Below are 22737 nucleotides of genomic sequence, written 5' to 3' on the forward strand. Positions count from 1 at the left end.
CCGTTCGTGTTCGGGGTGACGGGCCTGGCACTCTCTGGAGTTTGGCGTCGCAATAAATGAAGCCCATTCAACAACTCTCCTATATGGTCCGATGCGTTCGTATCTTTTGTCAGTTCGCCCCCTTCAGCAGTCCAAAGCGTTGCTTTCAGCTCAAGTGGCAGCACAGCATGCACAGCATGCAAAGGCCCGCCCTTGCCGTAGACCGACGGGATCGCCTTTTAACTTTTACTCGAATATATGACCATGATGCCGCCACAGCCGTGCGCTCGGTCAACTGAAGTCTTGCATACGTCGAAAAGAAGAGATGGGAGCATGGTTACGAGGAAAGTCTTGCTCTGCCTCAGGAACCGAAGAGCAGTAGATTCCGTGTATGTTTTCAGGCGGTGCGTGTTTGGGAGTGTGATAAATTTAGCTGAGTCATCCTGGACCCCACCTTTACAATCTCCACTAGGAATCTAATCCGCGAATAGCTTCAACCAACCAAGTACTTGTCTTGCAACCTCTGTCAGTGCAGTGTCTCATGAATACGTAGCCCTGGCATGTTTGTTACCTTCCCGACAGAATTGACGTCTGATTTTGTGGGTATGAGAGCCTGAGCAATTAATTAACAGAATATGCAGGATATCTATCCGTATCTCCAATCGAGTTTCTGAGTTGCCAGTCACTCTGCTTTTTCCTGATGATACCAACCTCAGTAAAGCTCAACACTACTTTTAGGTAGCCAGAGCAGAGTCATGACTATGAGGCTCTTCACTACACTCCAATGAAAAGCTCTCTCAAAAATAAGTAACCCTTCCCTTCGTCTGAGAGATCCCCACTTCGCATGGATGCGTTTCCACTCGCTCTCTGAGGCATGTTTCACCATCATCCCGCGCCGCTATTCGTCGATCTCCCGCCCAGCAAACCGCGCAGGCCCTCCTTGAACACTCTCCGTTATCAGTTTTCTGAATTCGTTCACCTTCGTTTTGCTCCGGGCCGCAAGAGCCTCTATTGTGTTTGTTCGTATTACCACTACATGGCCCTGTACCAAATCCCAAGGCTGATGGGTCCTCCTTTCTGAGATCCACGCCTATTTGCCTCAGGATTGTAATGCACCTACATCAGGGCACTTTCTTCCTTTCTCCCCGGTAGGGCCCACGTCCAAATTTGGGTTACAGAAAGATACTGTATCAAACAAGCACTACCAAGTTCCACGGTTTTGTAACCCCACTGCTTATTTTGGCAGTCCATCAACGGGACATCCGTCTGAGCTTGTAAAGGGTGCCAAGACATGCCTCCCCCCCTTCTCCGACCCTCAGACTCGCGGGACTGGTTGTCAGTATAAGTATGCTTTTACGGCTCGCTCCCGTGGGAACATGATGTTCTCGAAACCCTATTCCCTGTAGCGTGTCCGCAACTTTCTTTTCTTTTTTTTCTTTTTTTTTTCCGCTGGGCTGGTTCCCGTTCTTGCCCGCCTACCGCTATGCAGTTGAAAGGCTTCTTTCCCCTCGCCTTTGCTGCACTGGCGGCGGCGGCTGAGCCGCTGAACGCCGTGCTCAAGGCCAACAATGACACCTTGAGTACTCTAAACTGTGAGTTGGGTCCCTTTGGAAGAAACGACGACGACGACGACGGCCAGGCACTTACATGACATGACCCCCCCTTCAGCTCTGCTCGCGATGGCCCCCGAGATTGTGAAGACCCTGGCCAGCTCCAACGACTTTACGATTCTCGCCCCCTCGAACGACGCCTTTGTCAAGGCGATGCAGATGGACCCCACATTCGCTCAAAAGGCCACCAACGTCACCTTCGTCAAGGATCTCCTCATGTACCACGTCGTCGCCGGCAAGACCACGGCCAGCATGTTCTCCACGAAACCCAAGTTCGCCATCAGCAGGTTGGAGCTTCCTACCCGTAACGGTACGGGTGCCCAAAGGGTTGAACTCGTCAAGAAGGCGGACCAGGCTGTCATCTTTAGCGGATACAAGCAGATGAGCACCGTCTCCAAGCCCGACATTGCGTTTTCGGGAGGCGTGCTGCATGTTATCGACTCCGTCTTGACCCTCCCCGGGACACCTTCCGACACGGCCCTGAACACGGGCCTGACAAGCATGGCGGGTGCGCTGATGAAAGCTGGGCTTGTCGAGGGTCTCGACTCGCTGAATGCGTCTACCGTCTTTGCCCCGACAAACGCAGCCTTCCAGGCCATCGGTGCCACCGCCGCGTCCATGTCGCCTCAGGATCTCGCAAAGATACTTCAGTACCACGTCATTATGCGCCAGGTCCGCTTCAGTTCCGGTGTTACGATGAAGTTGGGATTCAAGAGCTTGATGGGCCAAAAGGTCACGCTTCGGAAGCAGGACAGCACGGTTTTCGTCAACTCTGCCAAGGTTATCATCTCTGATATGATCACCAGCGAAGGCGTCATGCATGTCATTGACAGGTAGGTCTCTGTTGTACCGAGAATCTCCGTGAACATAGTTGACGCGGTGTTTAGTGTTCTTAACCCAGGGGAGCCGAAGCTGACGCCCAACCTGTCTGCTTCATCCGCAACACCCGCCTTTGCCGGGGCCGTCGCAGCCGCCAACGCTCCTTTCACCGACGGCGTCACACCCACAGCCAACTTCGTGCCAGCCTCTTCCTCGACTACGAAGAACTTCAAGACCACCGTGGGCCCCGCCGTGCTAGGTTTACTTGGGTACTTGGCGGTTGTTGTGCTGTGAGTGAGTGGGCGGTTTAGTGTAGCATACCTCATTCCATTCTTTTTTCCAAGCCTCAAATGAGCGACATAATACTAGAGAACGTTTCTCAGATATTTACTTTAATTCGAGCGGACTTTTAAGAACTGCCTAAGCGGATATGCATTACACTCCCGTCAAGACTCCACCTAATGCGCCTTCCTCTTGCTGCTGATGTCTTGATTGAACCAATGAATGTGTTACTTGATGTTGAACATCTTTTTTTCGGCATACAAGTGCTCTTTCCTATCATAAGAACCGCTGCATTTATGCCAAACGTGCTCCATTTCCTTAAAACGCCAGTCCCAACAAACTCTCTCAAGATAATAACCTCAAAACCAGCCAATCAAGTCATCCGCCATTTTCAAGTTCGCAAAAGGCGTCAGAGCCGAATGTCGTTGTTGTATCACCAGCCACACGCATTTTTCCATACAACGTTTTATGCCAGTCTCATCATAAAGCCCTGTAATCGTTTCAACGCAGCATAACCGCAAAACTTCAGGTTGACCCCGGTATCGCTCGCCAGGGACTGAACTAGACTTTGCAAAAACTCATAGCGCCAAAGATCATTCACTCCCCAAGGCGTGAACTGGCGCTCTATACGTTAAAAAGAATGGGATGGTTCCGCTAATCTCAAGTATTACGTGAATAGGGCGGAGATTCTTTACGGCTTCAAAGATCTAGTATATGAAACGACCGCTGCTGAAAAGATGCCCTGGGTTGCAATCAGGAACACCACAATGGAATAATGTATGGCGTACTGTTCGCCTGGGATATTCATTTAGACCGCCGTACCTTCCGTTGGCACATTCGGGTTGTTTCCCTTGCACGTTACAAGTCGTTCATTACTGGCTGTTCTGAAACTAGTCAACAACAGAAGACGGATAGGACAGATCGTTCGATAGACAGGCCGTCTTGTAAGACAGACTCGCCCCAGCTTCATCACATACTATGTCTGTCGTCACAACGATGGCAAGACACGAAAACCATGCTTTAATCTGTGTAATTACTCTTGACTCGTACCTGGTATATACAAGCATACACAAACCGCGTGTGAAACGTCACAACCCGCCTCGGGCCCAAGACAGAACCGACAAAAAACCCATTCGTTCAAACGACGCAAAAAAAAAAGCGAAAAAAATTTGAACGTGTAAAAAGAAAAGGAAAAGAAGGAGGACCATTGACAGCAAAAGGGAAGATGCTTTTTAAACCGGGTTGACTCCAGATAAGTTTGTGTGTTTGTGTGTCCGCGCCGAGCCTTATGAATCTAATCCGTTCCATATCTGAGTTTGACATCGTCCTTTACATGGTGGGAATACCCTCGTATTCGGCGTAGCCGAGAGCAAGGTTCATGTTCTCTGTGTGAATGGTCAGCTGTGTTCATAAAAGGGGATGATACAAAAGAGCAAAACTTACGCAGACACTGAGTCGCCGCACCCTTGAGCAGGTTGTCGATGGTAGAGCAGACCACGACGCGCTTGCCGCTGCTGTGTACCGCGAAACCGCCAATCTCAACGCCGTGCTTGTTCATGATGTTCCTTACCAAGGGAGGCTCGCCGACAACCTTGACGAGCTTCTCGCCAGCGTAACGGTCCTGGTAGATCTGGCGGATGTCACGCGAGGTGAAGGTCTTGTTGAGAGGAATGTGGATGGTGGCCTGGATGCCGCGGAACCAAGAGGCGACGTGGGGGGAGAAGGCAACCTCGGTGCCAAGCTGGTTGCTGATCTCGCGCTCGTGGATGTGGTCCGTCAAGCTGTAGGGCATGAGGTTGTCCTTGAGCAGGTTGATGTCGTTCTTGGGGGAAGGCTTGGTACCGGCGCCAGAGTAACCAGAGATACCGAAGACGGAGGGAACACCGCCCAGGTGCTCGACCAAGGGGGCAATACCGAGCTGGGCGGCGGTAGCGTAGCAGCCAGGGTTGGAGATCTTGTCGGCCTTGTAGATATCGGCGCGCTTGGTGAGCTCGGGAAGACCGTAAGTCCAGGTCTTGTCGAAGCGGTAGTCGGCGGACAAGTCGACGATGACGCTGCGGTGGTCGGCACCGCCCTTGCGAGCCTCGTTGATGGCCTCGATGTAGGGCTTGCAGACACCGTTGGGAAGAGCCATAACCCAGCAGTCAATGGCGCCCTTCTTCTCGAGCTCCGTAACCTGGTCAGGGCTCAGGTTCTCGTAGACGATCTCCCTCTTGGTGTAACCCTCGAGCTTCTTTCCAGCGAGCTCACGAGAGGAAACATGTCTGAGGTCCATGTTGGGGTGGGAGTTGATGAGGTCGATGAGGGCCTGGCCGGTGTAACCGCGGGCACCAATCAGAGCAACACGGGAAGGGACGTCGTTGGAGGCGTTCTTCTTGCCGAGAGGAGGGTTGGGGTTGGTGGTGGTAGCATAGGTGCGCTTGCCGTTAAGGCTGGCGGCAGCAGGGGCCCAGGTTGGGCGACGAGCCATCGTGGAGAAGGCACGAGCCTGCTTGGGCTGGGTGGACTGGTTCAGGTTCTGGGTAGAGACCTGAGCGGCACGGCGCAGACGGGCCTCCAGGTTGGAGTCACCAAGCATAGCTCTACCGTGGGCGTTGAACTCGTCGGTCAAGACACCGAGCTCCTGCAGGTTGTCGATGCCGTACCAGAAGAGCTGGTTGCCCTTGCTGGAGAAGCTGCCGTCGGCCTTGTCGAAGAACCAGGTGAGGTTCTCATCCTCCTCGCTGACGGTCCACACAAGCTTGGGGTGGTCCTTCTTGATAGCATGGAAGACGTTCTCGGTGACGTTGCTGAGCCAGCCCTCCTTGGTAACTGTCAGGGTGGCAAGGGTAGGGTGAGAGCGCTCGGCGTTGGGGGGCAGGACAATGGCGAGGCAGTTGAGGGGCTCGTCATAGTAGGCCTTGAAGGGAGTGTTCTTGAGGAAGTCAATGTAGCGGTCGACGGTGGCCTCGGCGTCCATGCCCTCCCTGTCGCGGATGAGAGTCTGCTTCAGCTTGGCAAGGTCGGGGAAGGAGGAGATGCTGTCGGCAGACTCAATCTTGTCGCCGCGGCGGATCAGGGTACCGGCGCCTGAGTCAGTGAACAGCTCCTTCTGCAAGTCGCTGGGGTGGATGATGGCAACACTCGAGGTTCTAGGGAGGGTCTCCAGCAGCTCCTTGATCTCCTTGATCTTGAGACGCGTACCGTAGCGGCACCAAGACTGGGACATGAGGTGGTCGTACTCCTCGTCGAGGTTGATGTGGGAGATCTTGTCACCAGTCTCCCCGTTGAACAGACCACCCTTCTCAGAGAGGTAGACGATCTTGAGGGGCTCAAGAGCGCGTGCAAGCTCGGCGGCAGCGACATCGGCGTTGACGTTGAGGATCTGACCCTCGGCAGTCTCAGCCATGGAGGTGAGGATGGGGACGTAGCCCTGCTGGATAGCGAGCTCAACGGGGGCCTTGTCAACGCTGGTGATCTTGCCAACGAGGTTCCACTTCTCCTTGTCGAGGTAGTCGGCGGTGAGAACAGTGGTCAGAGGGCGGGTGCGGACACCGAGGCTCTCGAGCTTCTCAACCAACTTCATGTTCTCCTGGAGGAACAACTTGCGGGCGACGGTAAGGGTCTTGGGATCGGTGACGCGGATACCCTCCTCGAACTCAGGTTCGACACCAGCCTCCTGGAGGAGGCGGTTGAGCTGGGGACCGGCACCGTGGACGATGACGGGGTACAAGCCAACCTCGTAGAGGAAGGCAATGTTCTCGCACAAATCATCGAGGTAGTCGGTGAGAATGGCGCCACCGACCTTGATGACAGCGAACTTCTGGGAGGAGACGGAGGTAAAGTAAGAGAGGTATTGCTGGCCCTCGCGGCGGCTGCCGATCTGACTCAGGGTGCGGATAATAATGGCTCGGGTGCGATCGCGGTTGGCCTGCTCAGACTGGGAGCTGGTGGAGGAAATGGCGCGGATGGCATTGAGGCGCTGGAAAGGGCTGGCACGGGCACCGGCGACAGCTTGACGCTGACGAACGACGCGAGGAATGGCTCGGCGGGCGCCGGCCCGAATAACGGCAGAGGTTGCGGAGAGCATCGCGAGTTTGGAACTGAGGTGGACACCAGGTTAGCCGATTCTGCGGTGGCCACGCAGGAGGGGTTTCTGCGCAAAGCCGATGTCGCGCAAAACGGTGCGTCGGCATGATATTCTAGAAATCAGAAGGGCAAGACACAAACTACACACCTCTTTCGAGTTGGAAACACCTCAAAATTGGGTGGGTAGAGAGTTAGATAGGGTTATGATTCACACACAAACACTTCAGCAGACCCGGGTAGCAAGCTCCCACTCTCTTGTCTGTGTCTCGCTGTCTTTTGCGCTCTTTCGGCTGCCGGCTAGTCAACAAGCTGGTCAATTGACAAGGCCAACGAGGGAACAATAGACTCAATTGGCGACCCGAGGCAGAAAAGACAAGTGGCGGACGGAGGAGAGGAAGGAAAGAGGGCTATGTTCGGGGGGGCGGGAGAGAATAGGACCAGAAATTGGAGGTGGCAGCGAGGCTTTTTACTTTTTGAGGCCTGCGAGACTATGACTGGACGTGGGCACTGGGCTGCGTATGATGCAGTGGAGGTGTGGAGGAGGGGCAGGGGGGGGGCGGCTTCTGAGTACAGCAAGCACTGATTGTGAGAGGCACTGAGTGTGGGCGGTGGTCAGGTCAACAGGCCTGGCAAGAAAAAAATTGACCGAAACCGCTCATTCATCCGGCACCCACTCCCAGCGTCACCATACAATTGGCAACACTGCGCTGGGTGTGGCACAAATTGTGGCCCTGTCCACATTGTGGCTCCGATGGGCCAATTGGGTGTGCTCTCGGCTATTGATCGGATCTGATAAGGAACTGCCCCGGCACGTACCGTCACCAAATCCTCGGCGCAAGGCATTAAAGACCCTAAAAGAGGCATCTGCGGCAGTTGCCCTGGAAAGAATTACTTGAAAAATGCCTGTTCCTTGGTGGGGATAGAGGGGAAGGGCTGGGAAAAAAACAAAAGGTAGAGGCAGAAGTAGAAGCAGCAGCACATGAAATCCAGCCGAGGCAAAACATGATGCTGTAATCATTTGTACCCGGGAAACAAAGGCAGTAACCCATCAATCAGTATACCTCCATATCATTCCTACACGTTCCTTACTAAGAAGAACGCAAATCAGATTGACACCGCAGAAATAGCAATCCAACACTGAACTAACGTCAACTGGCACCTCCGTTCTGCTTAAGAACAGGTGGGCACAAAAATTGTGGATTGCAACTCTAAACGTCTTGTCGGATCCGTACACAAAGTGTCCAACGCCGACGCAATCCCGGACCGGCATAGAGATCGCCGAGCTTGAGATGAACCTGGCGCTAAGCTAGACGCCAGTCAACCGTTGAACTTGCACTTACACCGCTCGACATCGTGGATCACCCCCCCCCTTAGGGTCTAACCATTCAGTGTGTTTCGACCGTCCGCCCTGCATCGACAGGGCAGTCGGCGATTGGGACACGCAGCTTTAGAACTCCATTTAATTCGACCATGAATCCTTGGAGATGCCATGTCTACAACGACCACGTTTTCTTAGCGGCATCCCTTGATTGACTCCATAATCGGATTTCGAGACGTCATGGAAATTAAGGCACGTATGGAGCTCGACGCTGAATCGCAGTCTCGGTAACCGAACTCTTCAAGTCCGTAACCCCATTCTTGCAATGCACTACAGCCGCCGTCACGTTATTCCAAATGTATAAGTAATACAGCCAGGTAGCGATATCAGGGCCAGTTAGAATTCAATTACGCAAACGCCTGCCATCCCTCATACATACATGCGGTCGATTCGCAGCCAAGCTGACACGGCCAACTACACCGACCAAGTCCCGTAGCCGGCCAACAGCCCATTGCATGCAGACCCTCGAAGTAGATTGGAGTCCATCTCGAACAACCTCTGCCCTTGCCCAAATCATTATCCCATAGAGGCGGCCTTGTGTGCCGTCCCTTCCCCGAGTCTTCCACGGTTGCTCGAAGCCTGCGAGATATCTGACGTTTCATTCCATATCATGAGGACGGACCATGAACCATGAACCCAAGGGGTCGTGTGATGCAAAATGGTGGTATCTAGTTACTTGCGGGTAGCAACAACTGGGGTGTCAAGTTAGCGGGTTGCAACGACTACATTGCAAATTTGAGATTAGAGCCGAACAAGACATAAGACGCGATCCAAAAGAAAAGCGCACTGGAAGGGGGACATACCCGCTGGAATGACAATGATGAGGATGAGGATGATGATGCCGGCAATCAAGCACATGCGCATCTTGACGTCCTTCCACCACATCTGCTTACGGACGCGGTTGGCGCCCCGACGGAACCCCTGAGCCGAAACCGCCAGGTTGTCCGTCTTGTCTTGCAGAGCATCGAGACGCTCGCCTCTTTGGGAGACCTTGTTGATGTTCTCACGCATCACACCAACGGTGTCATCGATTTGCTATAAATAGTAGTGTCAGCACATGACTATGATGCCATTATTACCAATAAGCGAAGCGGATTTGCCCAGATTGCGACGATAACGATGAGAAAAGTAAACGCGAGCCTTCGGTTTTCGTAAAAAAAAGACGACGAAAGAAGCGGATGGGATTTAGAAGCGAGGTTGTTGAAGTTTTTTCTGGTTCTCATGTCGCCGCAGTCGCTAATGTCGTCACCCGGCATGAAGCTTAGGTTAACGGGATCGCCAGCTGGGACCATTATCATTCATCGCGACGTCAGACACAGCGATAAGACGACAATTATCAATCGCCCAAAAATGAAAACCATATCGCCAATGTCCGCAGGTCGTGCTGGGGAATTGTTGCGATATCCCACCCAGGCGTTGTCGGTGAAATGGGGAATCGGTCGGGTTGCTCGGCCGGGTCGTCGTCATCAGGTGTCGGGCAATCCGGGGCAATAGTCCATCGGAAAAAAACGCTCTCGCGAGGGAAAAGTATCGCAACTTACAGCTTGCAAGGCTTGTGTCCTCGCGTTGCCGCCAGCACCTTGCTGTTGAGGCGCGGCCTGGCCGCTGGGGATGTAAGGGTCGTAGGGGGCGTCTTCGGGCATTGTCGCTGTGGTGACGGAGGTGACGAGGATGGAAGTTGAGTGTTGGCAGGAGCACGAAGCTACGGCCGGGAGAAATGAGATTGACTTCGGACGCGAGAAGGAAGTTTAGATTTCGATGCACGAAGATTTGTTGTTCGAGGCAGATGAAGGTCGAAAGTTGTTGCTAGGCGGTCGGGAGTATGTGTGGTTGGAAAAAAAAGAGGAGAAAGGATGGGTGGTTGGAGGGCGTGGGAGGTTGATGAGGTGGTTAAGTTCAGGTGATGAGACGTCTTGGAAAAGAGGCGAGCGCCCAGCCGAAACAAGGTGTCCGTCTGAGGATTTGGGGGGATGCTCTGCGCTTGCCTGCTAGGGGACCGATGGAGGGAAGCTGCTGGCAAGCCAGCTGGGCCACTAATTTTAGTTATGCTGGGAACGCCCAGCCACTGCCAGCCCGACTCAAAAGGTGATTGTGTCTACTGTCCATTTGTCGTTCCACCTCAATCTTCTGCAAGACGAAACTTTTTTCTTTTGGTATGGATTCCCTTCTTTGTCAGTACATTTTTTTCGTCTTTCTCTGGTTCTTTTTTTGTTATCATGTATGAATCTACCTTTCCTTGCATGTTTCCTTGTTGACAAAAAGCCCAGGGACCTACCTACTCGGACTTGAGCACCGATGGAGCGAAACAGAAACCACAGCGCGGCAGCTTCAGCACGGCCACGGTTGGAGACTGGGGGATGGCGCTGGAGCAGGACTTGAGGACCAATCAACAGCAACGTTTCCAGCGAATCAGAGACAGGCCGCGGGGTACGTACCCCATCTGGTGCCTGGGGAACCCAGAAAAAGTGGAAAACACGAACTCGTGAACGCAGTGGCTCGTTACCTTTAGCTCAAAAGTCTGCTGGACTTCCATAAACATGGAAGCGGTGCTGTAAAGGTTGTTCCCTGGACCCAAGAATCTGGAAGTGTCTCCGGGCCGGCACAGCCATCCTCTCATCGTCATCTCTGCAACACTGTCCGATTATCGACACTAGGTCACGCACCCTCGTGCAAGGGGAATGGGCATCTTGCCTGCCCTGCACTGGATGAAAGGACCCTATCCAGCACGCAACAAGGATTGTTCCATCGCCCTCATCACCTGTTTGTCGCCTCTGCTTCCGCCTTTGCTTCGCTGGGTTTCTACCGTTTCGACTCCGTTGTCTCTGCCTCACTGCGTATTCTCTAAGGCTGAGCGCTGACCGGTCCGGTCACCTTACTACCAAAACCAATGCAGCAAGGTGTTTACGACCCAGCCATTGCCATGGATTCGCGGCTTTCTGATGTAATCATTGAGGCGGTGCCGCAGGGTCGACATGCTAGTAGCTGGCTGGACCCCGACGAAGCTGCATTGGGTTCGGAGACTTGGCCCCTTCCTGCCCTTTCCCCTTTGGGTCTCCTCAGCTCACTAGCTCACTAACAGGGAGAGGCACGTGAAAATCAGTCACGTGATAGTTGCTGCTGGCAAGTGCTGCTCGTAATCGCATTTCAAATTCCGAAATTTACCCACTCAACTGAGCCCCATCGTGGCTGACGGCACCATCATCCAAACTCGCAGTGTTGTGACTTCACCATTTCCAGCCATCATAAATGATTCAGGTCACCCCATCCATTCCTTCACGCCCAGGCTCAATTAATTGGCAGGCGCATGTCTCTTAGTGTTAACACGATATGCGTTTCTCGACGTCTCCTGTGATTTCCAAACTCTTGCTAGCTGGAGCCAAACCAACCTAACTGGCTTACTCCCCGCCTTCAAAGCCCCTAGTCAAAGAGGCTGGAAGAACCATTGCGATGACACGGGTTCGCTATTCTAGGGACAGAACAGTCGATGCAGGTGGACATCATCGATCTCAACTTTTGTTCCGTAGCAAGACTTATAATTTTCTAAAGATTACGTCCGCTCGGGAACTTGCTGCCGGGCCACAACGAAGAGGTACCGCGCCACCCGATGTATCGGCAGCCTACGTACTGTGAATCGCAACCACACCACACCTCTCTATGATCCGTTGAACCACTACGCTGTTCCCGGTTGTCTCGCTTTACCTTCAATGAATAACATTTCCCATAAAATGTTTTTGCATTTGCTAGTTGCATCTCCCGTTTATTGGCTCATCGGTCAAACCCCTGTCGGAAAATGAAGGGTCAAAAAGTCCAACCGGTTGCAGAAGCCTAAGAGATGAGTCTTCGATCAGGCAATGCCGACTCTACTGCTGGGTCAAGAGAAGGAATGAGATACTCTGTGAACAATCTTCGCCTCGAATAAGACAAGATATTGAGAAATGAGGATCGATTCCAGCAGTGTGGGCGATGACAAAGCGGCCTCCGTATTCGGAACATCCGCCGGAATGCTGTTGCCTGGACAAAATGAGCAGCATTTCTTAAAAGATGCTTATTCAAGATTAGCATGCCGTTCCCACTCAGTCACCATGCGAAGCCTTACTCAGAGCCACGCGTTCACAAGACCGACGGCCATGTCTGTTCGTGTTGGCGCCCGGCTTTGCGGGTGGTTGGGGGGTTTGGGGTTTTGGTGTTTGGGGGGGCCTGTGGCATGGAACCAACAAATAGTGCCTGTCTGATCATCAGCAGTGGCGAGCTCACCAGCTCGCACCAGCGCTAAGCTTTACGAGGTGAGGACAGGCTGGAAACAGACCGGAACATTCAATGTCGATGCGCCAGGAATCGGCCGAGTAGCGCGTTTGGATGTTCCCCAGAACACTATCAACACTTTACTACCTTGTCTTGCCCGGACGGCAACGGCGTTGGAAAAGCTGGGGGACAAGAATTTGCTGTTTAGGGAGAAATCTTGGCTACGGCCCCGTTACCAATCTATCGCTATTAACTCTTGGCGATGGCAGCATGCTACAGCAGAACGGCGCGCGGCCTGGGCATTTGTGGGTTTCCAGTCCCTGTGTGCCGGTAGTGGTAGTGTCCTTCAGGCTAAGTTCCACTAAGAAGCCCGGGATTATCGGCAAACTAGGCCCCCCAAGCTTCGCTGATCACCGACGTCAACCAGCCCATATATTCTGGAATCAACCTGGACTCCTGGCGGTATTCCACCGGTACGACCGCACTGAATGGAGTTGAAGCGCACAGCCGATGGGGCCTCTTTGGCGGTTGTGCAGCACTTTGGCCACAGGTCATTTCAGCCCATGTATTGTCGTCTGACCATGCACCAAAGTCAAAGCCAAATTCGAGACAATAGAAGCCACGGCTCAACGACTAAAGACGAACTCCTAGGCCGTCTAGTACGAACAGTCAGGTACACAGGTACACGCACAGGTACACGCGGGAACGGCAGACTGAGGCAGATCGACCAAAATAGTGTTTCCTCCAACGAACTTGGGGCAAAGAACTACAGGAGCAGCCGGCGGGACTTGAAAACGTCACACGTTCGTGTTGTGCAGACTGGGGATGCCAGCACAAAAGATGAGCAGGGGACAGTACTAAGCTCATGGGATAACAAGGGTTCAGACTGCAGGCGAGTGCTGTGGATTGGGGGATGAGAACGGGATGGTGTACGGCGATATGCACGCTGACCAAGCTTAGCTACCAATATCCACGCTAGAAGCAGAAACAAGAAGCAAGGAAGAGGGGCCAAAGCCCAGGGCGGGCCAGACGACAGACGGGAGTGATGCAAAAAAGATGGGATCAGAACACAATACACAATGAGACAGCGTCACGATAGGCCGGGGCCATTTCATTATTGAACTGGTTGCGCGATTCCCCTGGACGATTGTCCCTAGTCTTACCAGTCCCGAAATGTTCTCCTCCACCCCCAGGCCATGTGCCCGCCTGACTCTGTTTCTGGTCTGTTTGCCTGACCCATTTCATTCTACTAAAGAAGAAGGCAAATCTCGTCTCTCGTTTCTTGTATCCATCCGCAATCCTTCTCTCGTATTGCTCCGAGAAGCTATTAGTGGAACCTCTTCCGCCTTCTACCTCCTTTCCCCCTCTCGTCGCTTGACTGGCCTTTTTCGGTTCCTCGACCCTTCTTGACCAGCTCGTATTTACTTTGGGGGTCAGCCTCTCGTTCTTCACTCTGCATGTCACACTTCCTTCTTTACTCGGGCGGAAGCAGAAAGGCGGAGGCGAGCGCAACTCCACCGTCACCATTCACTCCTTCTCAAGTCTTTCCCCTCCCAGTCAAGCTACCCGTGGCTGCTTCGGCTTGACCTTTAAGACCCCCCCAACTAGGTTGACAAGGTACCACTGGCCTCCAACCTGCATGCACTTACTCTTTACATTACATACCTACTTACAAGTACATGCACTTCCCCAGGTGTGATGTAGTGTGTGCGTGTCTGTGTATGTAAACCGTGTAGAAGGAAACACGACCCTCCAACCAACCAACTTGACGGCCAGACAACGCATCTCACTTACATCGCCTTCCCCGGTCCCTCACGAACGTGGCTCGACTCCCCATGCGCAAGCCCTGTCCAAGTCTACGCTAGGATTCTCTTACTTGATGCAATTGTTGGCTTGTTCCTTATTACATCCTTAAGACGCCCGCCCACCCTTTTTCGCATTTAGTCGTCGGTTCCCCCAGAATTTCGATTTCGACCTTCCATGCGGTCCGCCCCCCAAAGCCAAGGACCCCTCACACTCATCCAACCTCATCCATCATGGCCGCACTGCGGGGTTCGCCGTCCCGGTCTATAAGCCGACTGCTATCGGCTTTGCTGCTGTTGTCAGCTCAGTTCACCTCGGCATACGATTTGAAACCGGATGAACCTGGTAAGTATACCCAAGCCTATTTTAGAGACCTATGATTGCTCACACGAATTCTTTAGAAAATGTCAAGTCCATTGCCAGAAAGATGGCAGAGGATCTGATGTCATTCTATGACGGGGACAAGCCGGGAAAGACACCTGGCCTTCTCCCTGATCCTTACTACTGTATGCACCTTGGTCTTGGGCCTTTTTTTGTTAGCTGACCTTGGTATAGGGTGGGAGGCCGGCGCTCTCATGGGTGCCATGATTGATTATTGGCATTATACGGGTGATGATACCTGGAACAAGGTGGTCACCCAGGGTCTTCTTCACCAAGTCGGCAAATTCAACGATTACATGCCAGACAACCAGACGCTCACCGAAGGTAACGACGACCAGGGCTTCTGGGGACTCTCCGTGATGTCCGCTGCCGAATACAACTTTCCTAACCCGCCCGCCGACCAACCGCAGTGGCTTGCTCTCGCTCAAGCAGTCTTTAATACACAAGCTGCCCGATGGGATCCCGGACACTGTAATGGAGGACTTAGATGGCAGATTTTTACGTGGAATAACGGATTCGACTACAAGAACACCATCTCGCAGGCTTGCTTCTTTGCACTTGCCAGTCGACTTGCCCTATACACCGGCAACAGCTCATACGCCGAATGGGCCGACAGGACATGGGACTGGATGGTGGGCGTCAAATTTATCACGGACGATTATTACGTGTACGACGGCGGTAACATTCAGCACAATTGCACCGATATTGTGCCGTATCAATGGACGTACAATGCTGGTGGCATGGTTCTCGGAGCGGCAGCTATGTATAACTTCACGGGAAGCCAAGTCTGGAAGAACCGGCTCGATGGACTTGTCAAAGCTACGGATGTCTTCTTCGTCGGCCCGGAGAGCAACATTATGCAGGAAGTTGCGTGCGAAACGGTCAACCTCTGCAACCTCGACCAGCAATCCTTCAAGGCATACCTAAGCCGTTGGCTGGCAGCTATCACCCAATGGGCACCTCATCTTCATGATCGGGTTATGAGTAAACTTCGCCCGTCGTCCATTGCGGCCGCAGCTCAGTGCAAAGGAGGTGCCAATGGCCGCATGTGCGGGCTCAAGTGGACCGAGAACGGAACATGGGACGGAATGCAAGGCGTCGGCCAGCAGATGGCCGCCCTGGAGGTCACACTGGGAAACCTCGTCAAAGACTCCCGACAACCCGTTACTGCGAGTGGCGGCGGCACCTCAGTCGGTGATCCCGGAGCTGGTGGTAGCGACATTGGCAGAAATGTCCCGGCGGTGGCCGATTATGCGCCGCTGGGACCAGGTGCAACAGCTGGCGCAGCAATCTTGACATTGATTGTTCTTGGCTTGTTAATAGCCGGCATGATATGGATATTCTTGGACGAAACTTCTGAGAAATCGCTGCCAGAACGCTTCTTCGACTTTAGATCCGCGCTCCTTGGTGGTGGCGCTGTCGCAGCCCTAGCCACTCGGCGGAGCAAAGACGACTTGAACGAGAAAGGCAAAGGTGTCGATCACGATGCCTCAAGCGATGGAGCGAGCTCGCAAGGGAATGGCGTCACATCGCCTTTACCGATGAAAGGCGAGGTTGTCACAAGTGAGAAAGGCGTACCGCAACGAGCTAGTGCCATCTCTCAAGCGACTGGCACCACCACGGTGCTGGGCATTCCGATGGTTCGGGAGAAAAGACTCAGCAAGAAAGCCAAACACCCGGAGTTGAGGAATAGCGTAGCATCTGAGCAATCGGCTCGGATCGAATAGTTTACGCACGGTCCTTGGTGGCGCTCTTCCAACATTCAGCAGGACCGGGCAGGGCGCACTAAATTTGGTTCTTTTTTTGTTTTACTTCATGGCGTTGTATCACGGACGGGACCTGGGATGGTCTATTTTCCAGGCATACATTTGGATGCCTATATGCATATGGGTTGGGCATCGTCTTGCATCGATTGGAGGACCAAAGCGAACAAAGATTTTGTCAATCATTACTACAGAAACAGCTCGCGAGCCGAGACAGGCGAAAGCAAAAGAAGCTCACGACCTTATGACCATTTGTATATAGATTAGAGGCTGCCAATAATAAAGCGACATAAATATTACTCTTCTGCACTGGCCACATGTTCCCCGTTGATCAGTTGAAGTGGGCAGAAACCAGCCATGTTTGCAACATGCATGTAAACTCCGAGGACCCTGGCACAGCTGTACAGATTTGGCTGTGTCTTTTTTTTTTTCTAGGTGCATGATGCACACATGCAGAAAGACACGGGGTCTGCAAGTTTGCCGCACGATGCCGTCCGTGTCCGATTGCCCGAAACCCCGTTGACCGGGACTCCGACCACCGGCTGCCGGCGTTGACGTTTGACGTTGGAATATTCTCCACTACAACATCGGGGGGACCCCCCCGGGGCGTCTGGAAACATCACAGATGGACGGACGTGACGGGGGGGCCAACCGACGTCCACGGACCTTTCTTGGCAAAGGAAGGGCCAAGCTTCGGCGGCGGTACAGGCTCCCCTCGAAAACGGGGCGGCAGTTCTACCTGGCTCCTCTCGGCAGCGTTGGCTAAGGGGGGGGGGGGGGGGGGGGGGGGGGGTTTGGGCATGGCAAGAAGAGAGAGAGAGAGTGCCGGGCTGTCTTTTAAGGCGAAAGGGATATATCTACCCGACTCGCTTACCTGGGCCTGGGTTTGACCGGCGGCAGCAGAGTCATGGCAGATTGTGATTCATCGTCAAAATAGGATAATGCCAAGGCCGGCTATGTTTACCTAGTCCCCGCTGATTACGTTTGCCGAGGTTTGGTCTGGCGCTGTTTTTTTTCCCTTCTCAAATCCTTTGGAAAGGGACGTAGACATAAGGATAGGATATCTTGATGTATTTGTCCAAGGCGACAGGATATCTGCTTCATCCGTGCCGAGGTATTATTACCTTTCGGGGGTCGGTGCCGGGATGTAGAGATCGGAGTAGACCGTGGAGGAGGGGGGGCCTTCCGGCATCGAGAAGCCCCGGCACCTCCGTCTGACGTGAGCTGGACCTGCACGTTTTGATTTAGGATCGATTGACGTACATGATCTGGCGTCAAGGGCCGTTGTACCAGGAGCGAATAGGCTTTCGAGGCTATTAACCGTCGTGGTTAACTATGATGGCGAAGCCTGCTAATAGGCGCATTCGGACTTTGCCAGTCTGAGTTTATCAAAATGACTGTCGGACGACAGATGAACCTCGGCCTACAGACCACGAACAAATGCGTTTGGTTTTACTTTCGATGATCACCAATTCGAGCTGGATCTACTGCGCTCTGCCTCAGGAAAGAATCAGAATACGGTTTGAGGTTGCATGGCAGGGTTTTTAGCTCTAAAGACGTGTCGCGCGGTATTTAAGGGACCTGAGTTTTGACTTTGATAGCAAGTTAGCGATAGCAACGGCTTTTGGTTTCTGTTTCGAGCTTAGGATTCAACATACTACATACTGCATAAATACTCACGTATGCCAAGAAAAGCGCAATTTGAGGACTAGGTGTACCGTTAAGGTTAATGGGAGGGTGGCTGAGCCATGCTGTGTATTCAGGTACTATTCAAAGTACAGTGATTGGTTCGCATGGCACTTTGATTAGTAAACACGACTGATGGTGGAATGCCGAGAGAAAATGAACCTTGACAGGATATATAAACACACATCTATGCATTCGGCCGCGTATCTATCCCAGTAATCGGAAGGTCCGGAAGGGGAATCTCGGCTCCCGGAGCTTAGGGCCTCAGGTGTAAATCCGGAGACGACGGGGGCCTGCTTTTGTCCGCCCGGGAGACGGTGGGCATTGTGTATGATATACTTTCGACCAGCGGGAAAACAATTCCCAATCAGACGAACGCGGAATTGTATGACCGAAAAAAAAACACAAAAGAAAAGTAACCCACTAAATGTCCCTTAAAGGTGGCATTAGGTTGGCGGGTTGTATAAAACGTGTGCCGAGACGGAGAGTTCCGATACATAGTTTTTTTAACATCGGTTCGCACAAAGAGAGCGTCAAGAATGAATAAATTAACTTTCCACTCGTCCCGGCTGTTCACGGGGAGAACAATCGTCGAGCATCAGGGTCGTAAAACCTGGGGGTTCCTTGCCCATTGCGTACTATGGTAGTAGCTACCCCAGCCCGTCGGCGGCTTTTCTCTTTGGTCCCTTTATGCTCGGACTCCAAAACGTAGCAGTAGCTACGGAACACATTGCAATCCATTAAAAGTTGGAGGGGGTTTTCTCTTATTTCCTGAACATTCCCCACGCAATGGCAGACTGGCGAATGGATACCTACGCATGTGAAAGAGGGGGGAACAACGAACAAGGAGAAACTTGGGGAGAGAGTCCTGCCAGGTGATCTAATTACAACTGCCACATCGAGTAGGTGTTCCTCTTTTGGGTTATTTGCCTACATATTGCTCGAGGGGGGGGGCTGCAAGATGGTGTCCAATTGGCGCGCGCCAGAAAGTCAGCCCTGCACAAGCCGTTTATTGGGGTTCGTCGCCGGACCCGAGGTCTCCAACGTGAATACGGACTAAACAGCTTGGCCCATGGCGTCTGCCACCACACACATGTAAGTACGCAAGCCCCCTCATGTGAAAAAAAATAAAAATAAAGAAACTATGCTCCGTCGCATCTGGCTTGGTTGGGGCGGAAGCAGTTAACAAGAGGATCGTCACGTTACATTATGGTCCCAAAACACCCCCCTCCTCCTTCAGCTAGGGAAGAGATCCTTTTCCTCGGCAGAAAAGTAACCAGTGGATACTAGATAGGGTTCCTTGGTGTAAAGACATATGAATGATATACCACCCACTCCGCTCTAAGCCTCCCTTTTCTCATTCTGTTACTTTTATGACGTCCAGGGAATTCTACCCTTCATCCCCCCCCCCCCCCCCCCCCCACCTCCCGTCTGATAGTACTCAATTTCCATCGTATATCCCAGCACGGACGTTTAGGAACCTCAGCGTAAACCTCGCACGATTCGCATTTACTGAGGTCCGTTGGGGTGTATGACATCTGAGTATATAAACCTCTACTTCTTCTTTCTTGAGGTTTGTAATTGACGAAAGTTGCAGAGTACCATAACCAACATGGCGCGAGAATACCTCTACCTGGCCTCGTCCGTCCTCATGGGGACATATGTCCTCTGGACGGTGACGGAGACGTACCTCGGCTACAACAACAAACCACATCTTGCGTCTTCCCACGCCCTCGCGAAACCCATCATCGCAGCACTTCTCGCTCTCCCCTCTCTAATTCTCTATAAAAAGGCACAGTATCTTCTGCAAATGAAGGCTCGTGGTTGCGCCGAAGCCCCCGCGTATCCACACAAGGACCCTATCGTCGGCAGCGACTGGGTACGAGCTTCACTTGTAAAGCAGAAAGAGAACACTCTCCTCGAATGGTGGCAGACGTTGTTCGCCGATTTGGGGAACACATGGTGGGTCAAGACGCCCACGACCTGGGTACTCATGACTTGCGAGCCCGAAAACCTCAAGGCAATCCTGGCGTCAAACTTCGCGGACTGGCTCATCATAGGACCCCGCAGAGAAGCTGTCGCCCCCATTTTGGGATATGAGGCCATCTTCGCTGCGAATGGCCAGACTTGGCACGATGCGAGGGCCATGATGAGGCCCTCGTTTGTGAGAAACCAGATTGCTGATTTGGCATGCTTTGAGAGGCATGTCGGAAATCTCATTGCCAAGATCCCCAAGGATGGACAGACGGTTGATTTGCAGGCTTTGTTATACATGATGACTATGGACTCGGCGACGGATTTCATGTGAGGCTTTCCATGCAATAGCACATCTCCATTGTTGTACGCTGACGCAATAACCAAAAAAAGGTTTGGCCATTCAACAAACATGCTCACCACACCTTCGGCTGAGGCCTCGGAATTCACTGCGACATTCGAGTACATCCTTACCCGCTCGGCGATCCGTTCACGTCTGGGCCTCCTAACCTTCCTGGATCGCGACTCCAAGTTCGATGAAGGATTGAAAATCATCAACCGCTTCTGCGATCGCTACATCAAGAGCGCCAAGGCCGACGAAAAAGATCCAGAGCGGGCATATGTATTCCTTCACGAGATGATGGGCCAAGATACCACGCCAGAGTACATCCGGGGGCAACTGCTTTCAATGATTCTTGCTGGCCGCGACACCACCGCTTCAACACTTTCAGCTCTGTTTTGGATCTTGGCCCGAAGGCCAGAGGTGGTGGCGCGTCTGAGAGCGGAAATTGACGAGCTTAACGGAAGGCAGCCGACGTGGGAGGAGATGAAGGACATGAAGTATTTGAACATGGTGCTGAAAGAAAGTGAGTACCCAGCAAACTCTGATGCGCCACAGCCAACAAAAGTCTGACGGTGAACACAGTTTTACGGCTGTACCCGACTGTTGCAACCATGTCGCGCGGTGCAGCACGGGATACCACCCTGCCACTCGGTGGTGGACCAGACGGCAAATCGCCAGTGTTCATCCAGAAGGGCACAATGGTGCGGTGGTCCACCTTTGCCATCCATCGGAGGAAAGACCTCTATGGGGAGGACGCCGACGAGTTCCGGCCCGAACGCTGGGAAAACCGCCGTCCAGGGTAAGTTTCTCCTCTCATCAGATACACGGCGCCGATGTGTCGTTCGTCGTATTGAAAACCAAGTACTAACTTGTTCGTGATGAAGCTGGGAATACTTGCCCTTCTCTGGAGGTCCGAGAATTTGTATTGGACAGCAGTTTGCGCTAACACAGATGAGCTACTTCGTTGTGAGAATCTTCCAAACATTCAAGTCGATTTCGCCAAGGGACGAGAGGCCGATGGAGCAATTGGTGGGCATTACGCTCAAGTTGCCGAATGATGTACTAGTTAGCTTTGATTCGGCCTGAAGAAGGACTGTGGTTAGCTGTCGAATTACTTTAATGGACAATTTTGCATACTTTTTTCTGCCATCTTTCGCCTCGAGAATGGGTCGTGTTGAATGTAGATGGCATGATACCATCAACTCCTTGCATAACCTCTGGATCTGTCATAGTGAAATAGTCGCTGCACCTCGGGGTAGGCTGTATGAGACTGATAGGATGCCGGGGCATCTTGGTCGCTTGGCCACTTCGTGTACGAAGCTCACCGTGCCAGAACCTCGAAGGTGTCAACGTGATACGACGGCGTGAGAGTAGCTCAGGTGCGTTCCATTACGGCCTGCAGCAGCCGAATCGTGATGTAACACGACCCCCAGACTGTTGCGTACGGTAGGCCAATGATATTCAGCGCCTGCATGTATATCTCAGAGGTCAGAGCAGAACTCATTCTCATGTTCATGTCTTCTGTAAGCGTCATAATCTCGGTGAAAAAGTGCCATGGGTCAACCGCACTAGAGCTGGGAGCTAGGCACAACCCGTATTATGTCTCAGCCCCTGTTCGTGAAAAAAGACGTTCGAGGTGGAGTCCGTCTACTGGGCACTTGTCTAGCTTTGTCCATGTTGTTTTGTGAACTGCTTCCTCTGGCGACAAAATGGAAGTTTGACGTCGGACGCGGCCGGGTAACGGCCGGTTCGTGCAATACTTGTACAGTTGTGTCTCATTGCGCGATGAGCACTGAACTGATGTATAAACCGTAGATGCCTAGCGAAAGAGGGATTTTGATGGAGTCGACTTGTTGGTAGAACGGAAATCCAATGCATGTAGCCGACTTGAAATGCCCAGATCCCCTCTTTCTGAGCAATTACTTTGAGATTGCGTGTCTTAAAAAAAGCAATGAGATCCCCGTTAGCCGCTGCGATGCGCGAGGAGATCTTCATCGCACTATTGCCAGGGTCGCATCATAGTAGTCACTGGCGTGTATGGTGCTCGAGGGTTATGGTACCACCTTTCAGACGATGATTGAGCCCAAGGCGCACAAATATGCCTGGGAATCGAGGGCTTTCAGGCCCAGTCAGGGTTTGGATATCGAGAATTCGAGTTTGATCGGGGAGCGTAGCTTCCAGTACGTGAACTGCCCGTAAAAGCCCCAAAGGACGGAAGATGTCTTGTAACTGCATTACCTAGGAGAAGACCTTCCTCTTCTAGTCTTGAGCCGTCCTCTTTCGCTTCTTCGGCACTTGTGTCTGCAAGGGGAGGCAAGTACATTTTGCTGGGACAGGCAAACCGGGCAATTGCGGTTACCGGCATGATGCAAATAAATCCAGGTAGGTTTGACAGATACATGTTAGCAT

At 52.6% G+C, this 22737-nt stretch overlaps 6 protein-coding genes across 6 annotated transcripts; 4 read left to right on the forward strand and 2 right to left on the reverse strand.

Annotated features, from left to right (window-relative positions):
- Positions 1–1462: 1462 nt before the first annotated feature.
- CTRU02_207119 (beta-ig-h3 fasciclin) lies at positions 1463–2702 on the forward strand (the record flags this gene model as incomplete). The annotated part of the gene is made up of 3 exons (XM_036719499.1): positions 1463–1571; positions 1648–2422; positions 2477–2702. The coding sequence occupies 3 exons, from the start codon at positions 1463–1465 to the stop codon at positions 2700–2702; spliced, it is 1110 nt and encodes a 369-aa protein (XP_036589206.1).
- Positions 2703–4019: 1317 nt separating this feature from the next.
- CTRU02_207120 (acetylglutamate) lies at positions 4020–6759 on the reverse strand (the record flags this gene model as incomplete). Its single annotated transcript, XM_036719498.1, has 2 exons — positions 4020–4075; positions 4134–6759. 2 exons carry the CDS (start codon positions 6757–6759, stop codon positions 4020–4022), a joined length of 2682 nt encoding a protein of 893 aa, XP_036589205.1.
- Positions 6760–8808: 2049 nt separating this feature from the next.
- On the reverse strand, positions 8809–9779 carry CTRU02_207121 (vesicle-associated membrane protein 4; the record flags this gene model as incomplete). Its single annotated transcript, XM_036719497.1, has 3 exons — positions 8809–8828; positions 8940–9171; positions 9678–9779. The coding sequence occupies 3 exons, from the start codon at positions 9777–9779 to the stop codon at positions 8809–8811; spliced, it is 354 nt and encodes a 117-aa protein (XP_036589204.1).
- Positions 9780–14358: 4579 nt separating this feature from the next.
- On the forward strand, positions 14359–14451 carry CTRU02_207122 (uncharacterized protein; the record flags this gene model as incomplete). Its single annotated transcript, XM_036719496.1, has 1 exon — positions 14359–14451. The coding sequence occupies one exon, from the start codon at positions 14359–14361 to the stop codon at positions 14449–14451; it is 93 nt and encodes a 30-aa protein (XP_036589203.1).
- A 182-nt stretch (positions 14452–14633) lies between these two features.
- Positions 14634–16289, forward strand: CTRU02_207123 (Mannan endo-1,6-alpha-mannosidase DCW1-like protein 1; the record flags this gene model as incomplete). The annotated part of the gene is made up of 1 exon (XM_036719495.1): positions 14634–16289. One exon carries the CDS (start codon positions 14634–14636, stop codon positions 16287–16289), a length of 1656 nt encoding a protein of 551 aa, XP_036589202.1.
- Positions 16290–19623: 3334 nt separating this feature from the next.
- Positions 19624–21414, forward strand: CTRU02_207124 (cytochrome p450 52e1; the record flags this gene model as incomplete). Its single annotated transcript, XM_036719494.2, has 4 exons — positions 19624–20315; positions 20379–20851; positions 20911–21127; positions 21213–21414. The coding sequence occupies 4 exons, from the start codon at positions 19624–19626 to the stop codon at positions 21412–21414; spliced, it is 1584 nt and encodes a 527-aa protein (XP_036589201.2).
- Between the last annotated feature and the right edge of the window lie 1323 nt (positions 21415–22737).

This window comes from Colletotrichum truncatum, assembly GCF_014235925.2.
Source record: "Colletotrichum truncatum strain CMES1059 chromosome Unknown Contig_0004, whole genome shotgun sequence".
NCBI classification, from domain to species: Eukaryota; Fungi; Ascomycota; class Sordariomycetes; order Glomerellales; family Glomerellaceae; genus Colletotrichum; species Colletotrichum truncatum.